Source organism: Calypte anna, chromosome 2, assembly GCF_003957555.1.
Source record: "Calypte anna isolate BGI_N300 chromosome 2, bCalAnn1_v1.p, whole genome shotgun sequence".
NCBI classification, from domain to species: domain Eukaryota; kingdom Metazoa; phylum Chordata; class Aves; order Apodiformes; family Trochilidae; genus Calypte; species Calypte anna.
The window spans coordinates 21587519-21600811 of record NC_044245.1 but is presented as its reverse complement, the minus strand read 5'-3'; the positions used below and the strand labels follow the sequence as shown (position 1 = coordinate 21600811).

The window sequence follows — 13293 nt, the reverse complement described above, 5'->3', positions numbered from 1 at the left end:
GAAGAATGTCACAGGAGATATCAAAAGTGACTGGAAGCCACTGAAGGGAATGAGCAGAGCCTCATGGGGTAAATACAGAATTTATGTGGTTGTTTGGGATGTAGAAAAGAAATAAGCTCATATACAAAATTGATGAAAAGCATGTGTAAAAAAATGCATAGGTTTATATATACATAGATGTGTTTTACCTGAAAAGCTCTGGTTGAATTCAGGAGGAAGTATGAGGTTTTAATTGATTCGTAAGAGAGAAGAGAATCCTTCCCTTCAGATTGTTTATTGATGTTCATGACAGAAGGACTTGTGACCTCGAAAGCAAAGCTGAATTTTCAGAAGAACATTCCCCTCAGGAGAGTGAGAGTGGCTGCACTACCAAAGCCCACACTTCAGAAAAAGAGACGATGATATATGTACCAGATATGAAAACACCCTTAAGGAATCCTCTATCTTAATAAACAGCTTTGACCATAAATCTCTATCTTATTACAAGTTAAAGAGAAGTTGTGCGCTTAGCCACTGTTTTCTAAATCTGCCTGAAAATTAAACTGTAAACCCAGGAACTTGCAACTATAAACCTTTTTTAAAATGAGTATTTCAATCTATCTGTTTATTTGGCTTTTCATATTTAAACATCCTCCAACCATATTTATTTATCTTGCAGGAGGGAGTTGAGCTGTTTTCATTAATCACAACAGCCAAAAGCACATATTAACAAAATAAATCATTAGTATGCAAAACATTCTACTTTTGGCTGACATTTTAGAACATGAACACATATTTCTACTTTCCTTAGTAATGCATTTAGCCTGCAGTGATTTTCAGAACACTGTAACAACAGAACTAGTGGAAGAAAACCCAAATGTTTAATAAATAGTACAAACAGAATAAGAAGCTCTCAGAACATTTCTCCTCTTTTTGAAAATGCTTCGGAAAAAATGAAAGTAACTTAAGATTTAAAGAAAAAATTTACAAATCTTACCAAAGAATTACCCCTGGCTAATTAGTTCTTTTCTAGAGCAACATTCATATCCATGCATACTTCAAATGTGTCAACATTGGTTTTTTTTCTCCATCTGTAGTATGCAATGCTGAAGGCACACAGAATTGGGACATCTTGCTAACTGAAGAAAGGACTTACTGCTTTTCTATGCCTATTCCGAAAAAGTTCTGCTATTTATCTAGTGGAAGCATTTTTACCCCTCCCAGTCCTACATCCTGTTAAAGAAAAACATACTGAGCTAAAAGAACTCTTTACAGTGACAATATTGTATTATTAAGTACTCTGCTAAGTACTGTCTACATCAAGCAGCTGAAAAATCTCTGCTTTGTATTTTAAGATGCAGACATACTATGCAAGAATTCCATTAACTGCTTTCAGTTGCTGCACTAACTTCAATTCTGTGAACATATGAGCCTAATCACCAAGAAAGATAACTGATATTTAAGGTATTACTGAAGAATGGATTAAATGTTCTGTGGTATTGACTGGTATGTCTTTAAAAGCCCAGGCATTTTTTCCTTTAGCCCCAGCAGAACTGGATTCTTCCCAGCCTATTAGGTTGATGAAAGAATTATATAGGAATCATCAGCGATTATTGCTTACGATGAGCTGATTTGTGATTTTGTTCTTAATAACATTATGGTATTCATTACTTTCAGATTCTATCTTCTTCCTGTTATGAAAACTGACAAATTAACTTTCAGAAGCAGCATAATCATTCTATTACTCCAAAATACTTAGGTCTGTCAGGTTCTCTTCCTAGCAACTTCTAGTGATGTCAAGGATTTCAAACATGAGTTTGCAGTAAACAGCTTAGGACAAGACTGGACAGAATGAAATAAACTCTGCCTGAGGTTTAGAAAAATAAATAGAGAACACTGACTGCATGAATCCCACAACTGACCTCAAGGTCACTGAGTCAGAACACAGCCTCTGAGCAAGGGGAGCTGATACCTACAACGCTTAAGTCCCTTAAAGATGGCACACTGAATGCAGGAATAGAAAAAAACCAACCTTTTGAAAATACAGCCATGTCCAAACACTCAGGTACCACGCTGACTAATCATAATTATTTTGATGGAAGAGATCTTTGCTTTTGATCCAGTATTGTCTGGAATGTTAAAAATTCAGTGACCTGTCCCATTTGCCTTGCTTGTGGTATTGTAAAGGGAGCCCTACCTTTCTCTGCCTATATAGGCACGTATTGGAGGAAACAAATATACAACAAATTATCTGCATGTCAAAACAGTTACTTTACATGAAAATGTCAACTTTAATTTGAGCTACTCTTTATGAAAAGCCAGAATGCTAGGGGTGAAATTAACATTAAGAGATCTACATTTCAGAAGTCAGAATCTAAAATTCGGTTTGTGGAAGAGTTGTTCATTCTCTAAATCTATGCTGAATTTCCCTGTGTGCCATTGCATGACCAGAGAAGTTTATCTATAAACAGCCATCAGTGATACAGCCCAGGATTTGGCATGTATGATCTTAAATGTAAAAATCTGTGAAGCAAAATTGCTAATTTGTGGCATGGTAATGCATAATAAACAGAATTTTAAATAGAGAGGTTAAAATCATTTAGAATGGTATTTAAAAGTCTGTAAATAAACTGCAGTCAAATCAACAGCCACCTTGATATATTGCATGCACAGTCCCAGTTCATAGTTTTTATATAGCTCACCAATATTTTTGCAGAGTTTTTCCTGTGAGGTTCTGCCACTGTGACTTCCCTTCTCCTGATGTAATGAGAAATTGTGGAATTATATAAAAAAGCAGCAAGTTCAGGGGTGTCTTCTGGAACAGCAAACTGCAAAGAGAAAAAATGTGACTGGTAATGACATACTCATACAATGATTCTAACAGATTTGCTCCTTTCTCAGAGGTCTTGAATTTTGGATTAACACTGTTTTCTAAATTAATATCACAGACATACAAATATACTGTCTACAGCTAGGCAAGTGACTAGTAATAACATAGTGAGATATTGCCCAGTTATAGGAATTACAGTAGATAACATTTTTTTTTTGGTTTTTACTGGATTCAATTGCATTGCTGTACTTATTTTTGTTAAGACTCTAGGGGCCAGATTTTGATCCCTGTAACAGGATAAATTCAAGGTTGCCGCACTTAAGTCTGGTCTTTACTTCAAAACAGAATCTACCTATTGAAATATAATGATTTATCCAGCTTTAAAAAGACAAAATAATAATAATAAAATATCTGAAATCTAGCAACACAACTTTTGATTGTTATTAATACAGATTTTACTTTGTTAACAACTCAAATTTGTATAAGGAAGCAGTTTGTTAATTTATAATGTCATATTCAAATGAGTTCTTTTCAGCTTTATCTTCACAGATTTTCTTTCTCTGATGAAAAACTACTTTTATTGTGTGCAGCTTGTGTTTTAATTTCTACACAGAGCACTTACAGCTTCTTTCAAGAAGTCTCAGAGAGGCCACAGAGGGAAAGATAAATTCCAATTTATGACAATCCAGTCATGTAAAATCACAGTAAAATATATGTGGAAGTTTGTAGTAAGATCAGGAACTCACCTAAGCATAGACAAGACTAATATTTAAGGGCCTCAGATTATAAGGATCTACAGCAAACCCATCTTACCAGTTCCTTTAACCTCTGAATACAAATATAATACAAAATTACAAAAATACAAAAAAACCCCCTAAATATCCGAAACAAACTCCTAAAGAAAATGTTTGTAACTGTAAGAAATGCTGTAGCACTAAAGGGAATAGAATAGGAACAAACACACCAAACTTTCCACAGACTCATGCTGTATAGTACTGCATTTGCAAAATCTGTACCATTAATCTGATCCAAATTGTAAGGGTAAAGAAGGAACTGTTTTGACATGGACTGAGATATTCAGTCACAAGCATCCTGCAATAGGGAAAATACTATAATTTATTAACTGATGAAAGCCTCTTAAGGAAAAATAGCAATTTTTTCTTTCCTGTTGCTTAATTAGGTTAACATTGTGTTTTTTGAAATAAGGGAACAGTTAAATAGCTAGTAAATCTTCCCTTCTCAGTGTGATAACATGTGGGAACTGTCTTTCCAGGATTCTTTCATCAGCATATATAGGCCCCTTTAATAATGACAAATTAAAAGAACCACAATATAATAACAAGCCTTTGAAGAAGCCCTCAATATACATTACAACTGATACATACGTAGCTCCATTTGACTACTAGATAATTTTTATTTTTTTTTCATAGATTCTAGAGCATTATCATCTTCAGTAGCGAATTCTTACAGCACAGGTTTGAAAACAGCCCTTGGTGATTAAGAGAAAACACGCATATCTCCTGCAACAATCTAAAAGCAGAATCACTACAGTGCTTAGATATTCAGGCTAGAGGTGTTATTTTACCCTTCTTGAGCCAGTAGCATGTACATTTCTGTAGCTATTTTATGTGCCACATATGCACTGTATCTTATTTGAAATGAATTCTTGTTCCCTCTCTTTAACCTAGTCTGCTTCCCCACCAGGGAAAACTGTACTGCTTTCTTCTCCTGAGCCTTCTCATCTTGAGCACATTTCCAGATTTCCCCAGTTCTTCATTTCTTCTTTCAAAGCCCATTTTAGCTTTCCTCTTTTTCTACCTAGGTAATACTCTGCTGCAGTAAGTATCTCCACCAGAAATGTTCTGGAAGAGGACTCAAGACGTGTCAGTGACCCCTCAAGAGAAATACCTTGGATGGTATTATTTTGTTTCCAGAGTAGGAATTACACACAGTAGGATCAGCTCTGCACCATGAGGAGACACTGCCTCTGGAGGAGGTTAGCTTCTGTCAGTCATGTGGATGTACCTTATCCATGTGTTTTGCTGCTTTCTCAGCAGATGCCCCACTCACTTCCATAGGGTGCTCAGCTATTAAGAATGTGCCATGTGTGTCACCCTGTATCATCTACCATAGTTGAAAACCACTGCCCAGACCTCTAGTATTTATAGGCACTGACTCCATAGTATTACCTTTTGCCATCATTCTGGGAAAAAAACCCATAACCTGTCAGGAATGCTGGCTCAGGCCAAGGGCCTATCTAGCTGAGCCCTGTTCAGAAGAATAAGAACACTTCACTGGACTTCTGTGAATTTGCACAGTTCCTTCTGAAAACCATGCCAACTTTTAACTCTGACAACTTCTCTTGGCAAGAAGTTCCAGACATCTAATACCTGTCACATGAATTGCCACTTCCTTTTGCTTGTTTTGAATCTGGCTCTAAAGGCTTCATTTGTTGCTCCAGTTCCTGTGCAGCAAACACACTGCATTCCTGTGCAGGGATAGGCAGAGAGCTGTGAATCCCACACAGGCTCTTCCTGACACTTGTGGATCATATTTGTGCACAGTCACCTCCTTTCTAGATTGAAGCATCCTAGTGTACTGAGTGCTTCCTCACAGGAAGGTCTTCTGTACTTTTGATCAGACCTTTTCCTCTTCTAAACCTTTTGAAAGAATCATAATTTCATTATCCTTTCACATCCCTTACCACCCTCAGAGAAAGATGAACTACAGAAAAGGGACAGTCCCTACATAAAGGTTTTCACACATGTTCACAGGTTTGATGCATCTTTGCAGAACAAACAACAAAGCACAAAGGAAACCTTTTCTATAAGACAAGAAATTCAGCAATGGGGAGGAATACACTGCTTTAACTGAAACTGATCAATATAAGTCCTTTCAAAGACTGAAATGACAAAGCACCCTAAGAGAGCTAGGTTCTGAAATCCAAGAGGAGCCAAGCATATAATATCCTCATCCTTATTTGGAAATTTGAGCCAAGCATCCTGCTGTTTGTACAAAATCTGAAGGAAACTGTCTCTGTATGATGCTTCGCTTCTGAAGCAATAGATAAGCATTACATATTTGAAACCTGATTCGTGTATTCATGCTCATCAGTTCTTTGAAAAGATGAAATTTGGAAAGGATGTTTCAATTCTTGCAATAATGATTGTGCATCTAAGACCATATTCTGCTAAGACAGAAGGACCAATATTTCATTATTACAAGAAGGAAAATAAAACTCAAAATACTAAAAAAAAAAAAATTAAAAAAATACATTGCCTGAAAATGTCATTAAATACTGTGGCACTATTCTACCCTGGAGCTCTACTCTCCTGACAGTAGTGCTCCCATCCCAGCTTCTTGATTGAACCTTAAAATTTAGTGGTCAGGGATGAAGGATGCTGAACTCCTTTTCCCATACTTGCAACCTGACCTGACTGGTGGCTTTGAACTACTAGGCTTGCAAATACGAATGCAGTAGCTCAGCTTGAAAAAGGGGTGGAAAAGATTAATTAAAAAAACCCCAATATATCCTCTGCTCCCAAATATGCTGGGTTTTGGGTAAAAAATGGAAACATTTTGTATCTGCAGTTCCCTATTGCTCATTTGCTTTTTCTTCCTCTGGAGTAACTAAATAAAAGGGTGGAATCCTAACCCTCTCTGGCTTCCTGGGTGAAACACAAAAATCTAACCATAATGTATACATACATTGGTATATATACCAGGTTTTCTATATTCTTTTAAATATATATTGTAGCTCTGCCTCTTTAAACTGAAGACTTGTAGCTCCTCTGGTTGTGAACAACCTCCTTCACTATCAAGATGTTTCCCTTTCATTCAAAATCAAACCCCTCACTGGTATGCAAGAGACTTGCAGCACTTTTAGCATTTGGAATGCAGCTTTACCTACAAGATGTTTAACAGGCTACTGGTTAAACTCAAGAATTGTTGTTTACTTCAGAAGTGTCTGGAATCAGTTATGCTTAGTAAGTCAGATATGTTGTTTTTGATGGGATAACATGTGGAGCTGTATTTTACTAAATCTTTTAGAGCCAAAACAAGCTCTTTTGGGGGCACATGCCACCCCAAACATAGATTTCAAAGCAGGCTTTTAGATGCTGGCATAAGAGCACTTTACTGAGGAGGCCTCTATTCAGCTTCACCTTGTCAGTGTTTCCTCCAAAGTGAGATCTCCAGCTCTGCTATAAAAGGAGAACAGGCACACCACTTGGATGGCAAACAATACCTAGGAGTAGCACTTAATGAAAAAATGGTATAGGAATTTTTCCTATTTTGCTGGTATGATTAAAATTATTAAGAATAATTTCCCAGCAGAAAAACCAAAACCATGTAATGTTGTTGAGAAAGTTGTAACTTTCACAAGTTAATATTGATTAAGCCAGAAAATAATTGCAGACTGTATCAATCCTCTTATCAAATGCCAATACAGGAAAACTTCAATTTCTGGAGTACATTCCACAGAGTCCTAGTTGGTAGCTTCCCTCTGTAGGATATTCAATGTATGTTCTTTGAAAAATTAAAATAATTAGCACTTAAAGACAGGAAAAATATTTAGGTTTCTAAAATAACTCCCATTTTACAGATTATATTGAACTTAATTGTGTCTCATATTATATTGAACTTAACCATAATATGAAGTATAGCATATATATTAAAATTATGTATCTTCTGCTATACTTAGTGCAAGGAAATATTCCCTGGCAAAACATGCTGAGGACTGCCTGAGTAAGAAGGAGCTGTGCAGGAAAAGTCCTGGCCTAAGCTGCCAACAAGTCAGCAGTGTGTCCTGTCAGCAGCAAGGGCCAACAGCATCTTGGGCTGTATGAACAGGAGCAAAGGCAGCAGGACACTGAGGAAGTGATTATTCCCTTCTGCTCAGCACTCATTAGACCACGTAGATACAACATCCATTTTTGGAGCCTCAGCAAAAGACAGAGATCAGTATATTAGAGTGTAATTCAGTGGAGGGCTCTCAGAGATGCTCAGAGCTGGAGCTCTTGTCCTGTGGGGAGAGAGTGAAGGACCAGTTCTGGTTCAGCCCAGAGATGAGAAAGCTTTTAAGGGACTGAGGCTGTTGAAGGGAGAAGGTTATAACTATAATGGAGCCAGGCTTTTCAGAGGTATATAGTGGGATGATAGGCAATATGCATAAACTGAAACAAGAGAGATTCAGACTGGATGAAGGGAAAAAAATTCCCTCAAAGCATGATCAGGAAGCAGCAGAATCTGTCCAGAGAGGTTCTGTAGTCTCTGTCCTTGGATGTCTCAAAGACCAGGCTGGATAAAATCCTGAGCAACCTAGTCTGAAATCCCAGCCAACCCTGCTTGAGCAGGATGCTGGATTAGAGTACTCCTGAGATCTTTTCTACCCTGAATTAGCCTATGTTCCTAAAAAACCAAATCAGCTGTAAATTATTTGTACTGGAACAGGAAACTAAAATTGTGTTACAGTCTTTAAAAGGACTTAAAGTTATAATACCTGCTGTCTAATAAACAGCTCTGAGAAGTCTGAGTCTTTTAATTTAATGATATTGCATTATTGTGCTATAAAGGATTTTCTCCATTGCTAACAGGTTCAAATGTAAGACCTTTTGATAAACAAATCAGTGCTAGGTTGTATCAGACTCAATTGAAGATCTCTGTGCATCCCTTGGCATAACAAAGGTTTATGTCACCTTTGGAAGTTCATCTGCTAAGCACTTCTGTACACAGGAATTTCTAAATCTGCGAACTTTGGACACACAAATTTTAGGGGTTTCATGAGAAGTGATAAAAAAATGTGTCATCTGTTCAAAGCTATGTTAAAAATGGCCCTCAAGGAAAACCCTGCTAATTTTCATTTAAAATGTTATCTTGTATAGAATGCTGCAGTGCTGAAGTATAGAAACCACACACACACCATGCAACACAACTGTGACACTAGAAACATGATAGACTATCTATATCGTGCTTCTTACCCAGGGTCACTGGGAAAATTCCCCCCAGATTCTATCCCCCTGTGAAGTATAGTCAGAAAAAAATCAAGTAAAATGCAGACAGGGATGGAAATAAAAGGGGTTGACTTACCTTTATTTGCATTGTGTTTATAGGAGAGCTTGTTTGGCAGTGCAATGGTCCGTGTGTCTGAATATGAAGTATGTAAAGAAGGAATTCTTCTTGACTGGATACAGGCCAACCAACACGGAGAACTGTGTTGTTGATAGCACTTGGTCCTATATTGTGCAGCTGTCAAACAAATATAATCAGTGCTTCCTCAGGCAGTAAATAATAATAAAAAACCCAGAAGCCACCACTGAGACATTTTCAAATTCTTATTGTCCATATCTTTTAAGTACTTTGGGAAAGATGTACAGATTATTAATAAAAATTTATCGATAGAGAATCTGTGGAAGGTAGGGGAAAAGGACCTCTCCATGGCAGTGACAAAGCCAGCAGCAAATGTAGAACAATTTTTTTTTTGTCTGAGTCTGTATTCAAGAAATCCATAACCTTTCCCATTTTTTCCTATGTGAGAGAGCTAAAATTACCTTAAAAAATATGAAAAACTCAGATACTGGACATGAGACCTGAAGGAGGAGAATACCATGAAGCATCACTCAAAGTTTCCAAAGATGTGAGAATGTCTTTTTTTAAATAAATATGTGGATTTTTTCTGGCTGATAAATGCTATTCAGAAGAAAAAAACCCACTTTCAGTCTTACATCTTCTTCAGTCAAGGGTTTAGGGTGGGTATTTGGGCTTTTTTCATGCTTTGCTGATATCAATGAACCATGAAAATGGTATCTTCAGTGACTGTAGCTTCAATGTATTTTAAGACACATACATAGTTCCAGAAACAGCCCAAATGCTTGAGACAGGAAGATCTGTTAGAGATTTTTCAGTTTAGAGAAATGTGTTAAGTTATTCATGAGTAATTTGTATTTTATAATTGGTTTCATTTCACTTCAGTATTAGTCATGCAAATTGTAACCTTACACTTCTGATTAAGATCACTTGCTTAAGTTTTCTTGAGTGCTAATTTGTGAATTACTACGATATGTGAAGTACTCTCTTTGACCCTCTAGAATAAAGGTCATTCATCAGATTCCAAAGATTGTATTCCATGTAATTCACACAATGAACTTTTTTCTGACCTGAACTCTTCTTTTTTAATCAATGAGTCATCAATCAAAAAACCCAACAAAAATACAAATCAGAAATACATATACTTCAAACATGAACAGTTATTTTCCACAGAACATTGTCTGAGCAATGAGGTCACAATTTGCATGTATGTCTACAGCTAAATGTCAAAGGAAACATATTTCTTCCTGTGCACAGCACTCACAGCTTTTAATGAGAAACCAGTCAAGTTACTGAAAATATTTGGTATTGAGTGCAATGAGCTTTTAAACACTGTTTTTAGTTCTTGGCAAGCACCCAAAATCTTTATACATGTCAAAACCAGATTCCTAGCATAAACTGCTATCTGCTCCACTAACATGAAGAGATACTGGAGTTGTGAATTTTCAGATTAGATTTGAGTTGTGTGCTGAAGTCAGAATATATGCATTTGTGGCTTTATCTAGCTACAGATACAGACAATAACCCAAATTCATCATGATTTTAGTTGGAGAAGCATAAAGTCCTGTCACGACATATAATTTTCACCTCATAGATGTGTTCAACTAAAGGACCAAGTTCTTCTTCTTTTGTAGGTTCATCTTTGGGCTCCCAGTTGTGAAGTGGAAAAATAATTGTTGGGGGATGAGACACTCTGTAATATATAAAATGGGTTAAAACAGTAACTGTTACCAGTGATCAGCTGTGTTATTTTTGCAAAAGAATAAAGACCACTGTAGAAACTTAAGCCCTTAAGGACATTTTATTTGGGCACAACTATTAGAATTAGATGAGGTGAACAACACAATGCTTCCATAAAGTACCACTCGGTTCTTACAGACTACTTAGATGGGCATTTAGTGTCATACTTCCTGTGATGGATGGTCCTTTCCAGACACAGGACTGACTCTTTCTGTGCAGAGAGGAAAGTTGTCTCTTGAACATTTACATCATTCTCACTGATGAGGTGCCTGAATACATTATCCACAAAAGTGGAGTTAATTCTACATAAATAAATGTCTTTTCTCATTTCCATTTAAAGTCTATAGATGTTTAGTGCTATGCATGTTCCTTCCCTTACTGTAAATTCTTTATAACCTCTGACATTGTTCCTTTAAAACACCTTGCAAAGTAGCCTATCTTATTTTACTGATGGGACACTGAGGTACAGATAGATAAATTAACTTCCATAAAGTCACAGTCAAATATAAAACAAACATAAAAAAGGAATAGAGTGACAACATTTGGTAAATTTCTTTCCATCTGCTATCTGTCTGATGTCAAGAAAGTACTCTTAGCATGTCTATTTGAATCATCACAAGCACTTTATTTTCCATAAAAACTGAAAGTTCCTTGCAAGGGTCCCATTCAGATGCCAAGTCTACCCTTACTCAGTTGTTGAGAAGTTGGGAAATCAGATCCCAAGAATTTCTTTTAGCATGGTGTGTGCATTCTGGCACAGACATAGGTCATCAGTTACTACTACTAGTAACTCTTGGTGCTAAGATGATATTACTCCCTCTTTATAAGGGTAAACTCTCACTCAGTTTTGCTGGTTTCCAGAATCTTTTGCTTAAAGAAAAGTCGTAACATTTCAGTGCTTGTTCTGTCAAAGCTGTACATTTGCTGACATTAAACTGTCAAACCAGTATTGCTAATTATTTTTTTCAGGATATAACATTTGATAAAATGGACGTAATCTACTGGTTTTAATTAATTTTCCACTAAGATCAACTGCAGATGTAGAAAAACAGAAGACTGGATGATTTCTTTTGTTTTGTTTTTTTTTAAATGCTGCCATTTTAAAATACTTTAGGAAGAAACAAAATTTTCCTGCTTCCAACTCTTACGTCATATACAATGAAGAAAATGTCTGATAGATACTTTGCTACAGAATATAGCTTCTCAAAGCAGGAAGGGATACTGGAGAATTAAAAATTTAATACCATCCAGCTAACAACAAATGCTCATGAAATTTAGGGTATCCTGTGCTATCCTGCTAACTCTAAATGCTTCTGCAGCCTTCAAAAGGCCAGCATTGTGTACCAACAAGTATACCAGAGAACAAACTTACAAGCCAAATAAAACAATAAAGGAAATTAAACATATTCATAAAGATGAAGTACTTAGCCTGATTTGTTATCTTTCACAAAAGGCCTTGCTTCCAATAAGAATTTCAATTAATAATTGTTGTTGGGAAATGGGAACTTCCCTGTGTTGCTAGAAAAGCCAAGACACGACTAATACAAATATCTGCAAACCAGGAAGTGCACACAGAAAAAAGAAGCAGGCATGAGGTTTCAAAAAAGGTATTTTCTGTCATGTTCCCTGTGCATTGGTTTTCTTATCCAGAGGATTACAAAGTGCAAATGTAGATAATAAATTAAAACAAGAGCACTGAAAAATAAGATGAAGGAATTACGTTCTACAGAAAATGCTTATGTGGGATATACCATAGGAATTCTGCCAGCTGCAAATCCTTCCAGTCCAAATTACTTCCTTCCTGAATCCCTCATTCCCCTAGTGCTCTTTCAGCAGAGGGAAATAACAATTACAACTATAAAACTGCTATATTTTCAGAGAAAAAAAAAGTAAGCAGAACAATCAAATTTCAGTTATCAGAGCATGTGCTCATTGAATCAACTGTCCAAAGAATTACCTTAAATCTCTTTTGAATAAAATACTGAAGATTTCTCCCTTTCTCATAGAGGCAGTATTTGCATGGGTCCACTGTGCCAGTATATATGCATACATTTGATAACTACTTACTTGCTTGCTCATTAAAATGTACAATGATTCCAGTTCAAGTTCATGCAATTTTGTGCAGTGCAGTAGGGAAACCAATGCAAGATATTTTCCAGTCCAAATGTGGACAAAGTGTTCCATTTATTTTTATCTAGGAAACTGTGAGCAAATAATTCCCTTGGAGCTGTTTGCTTCAGCATCTCTGAGTAATTAGCAAACTCTGGCAGCAAAGCTTTGGGCAATTTTCCTTTGTACATGCATGCTATAGTTAATAAAAAAATTAAGAGTTCAGAGCAAAGGAACTGTCATTCAGTTATGTAATTCCTCTGTATTTAATGACCTGTTCTTAGTACTGTAGGCAGCAATTCAAGGCATTTTTCCACTTGTGGTCATGTACTTTTTAAGAAATGAGTATGTTTTGATAATTTTTTGGTGTCTATTTACATATTACAGAACTTTTCATTAAAAATAACGTGACTGTGGCCAAAAGTTTCCAAAAAGCTTGTAAAAAAGAAAAAAATGTTTGTAAGATTTTTCTAATAAAGTGATGAAAACATAAATAAGTGTATTTTTATTCATTTACACCTAAGGAAGCCCCTTGAGGAGCAATTATGTAA

General features: G+C 36.2%; 1 protein-coding gene across 1 annotated transcript in view; it reads right to left on the bottom strand.

Annotated features, from left to right (window-relative positions):
• Nucleotides 1-13293, bottom strand: part of ITGA8 (integrin subunit alpha 8) — a 100716-nt gene that overhangs the window by 20046 nt on the left and 67377 nt on the right. Inside the window, exons 24-26 of the mRNA XM_030445969.1 lie at nucleotides 10481-10586; nucleotides 8897-9055; nucleotides 2682-2807 (exon numbers count right to left, since the gene is read on the bottom strand). Of these exons, the coding sequence (XP_030301829.1) occupies nucleotides 2682-2807; nucleotides 8897-9055; nucleotides 10481-10586 (391 nt within the window). The remainder of the gene's footprint in view (nucleotides 1-2681; nucleotides 2808-8896; nucleotides 9056-10480; nucleotides 10587-13293) is intronic.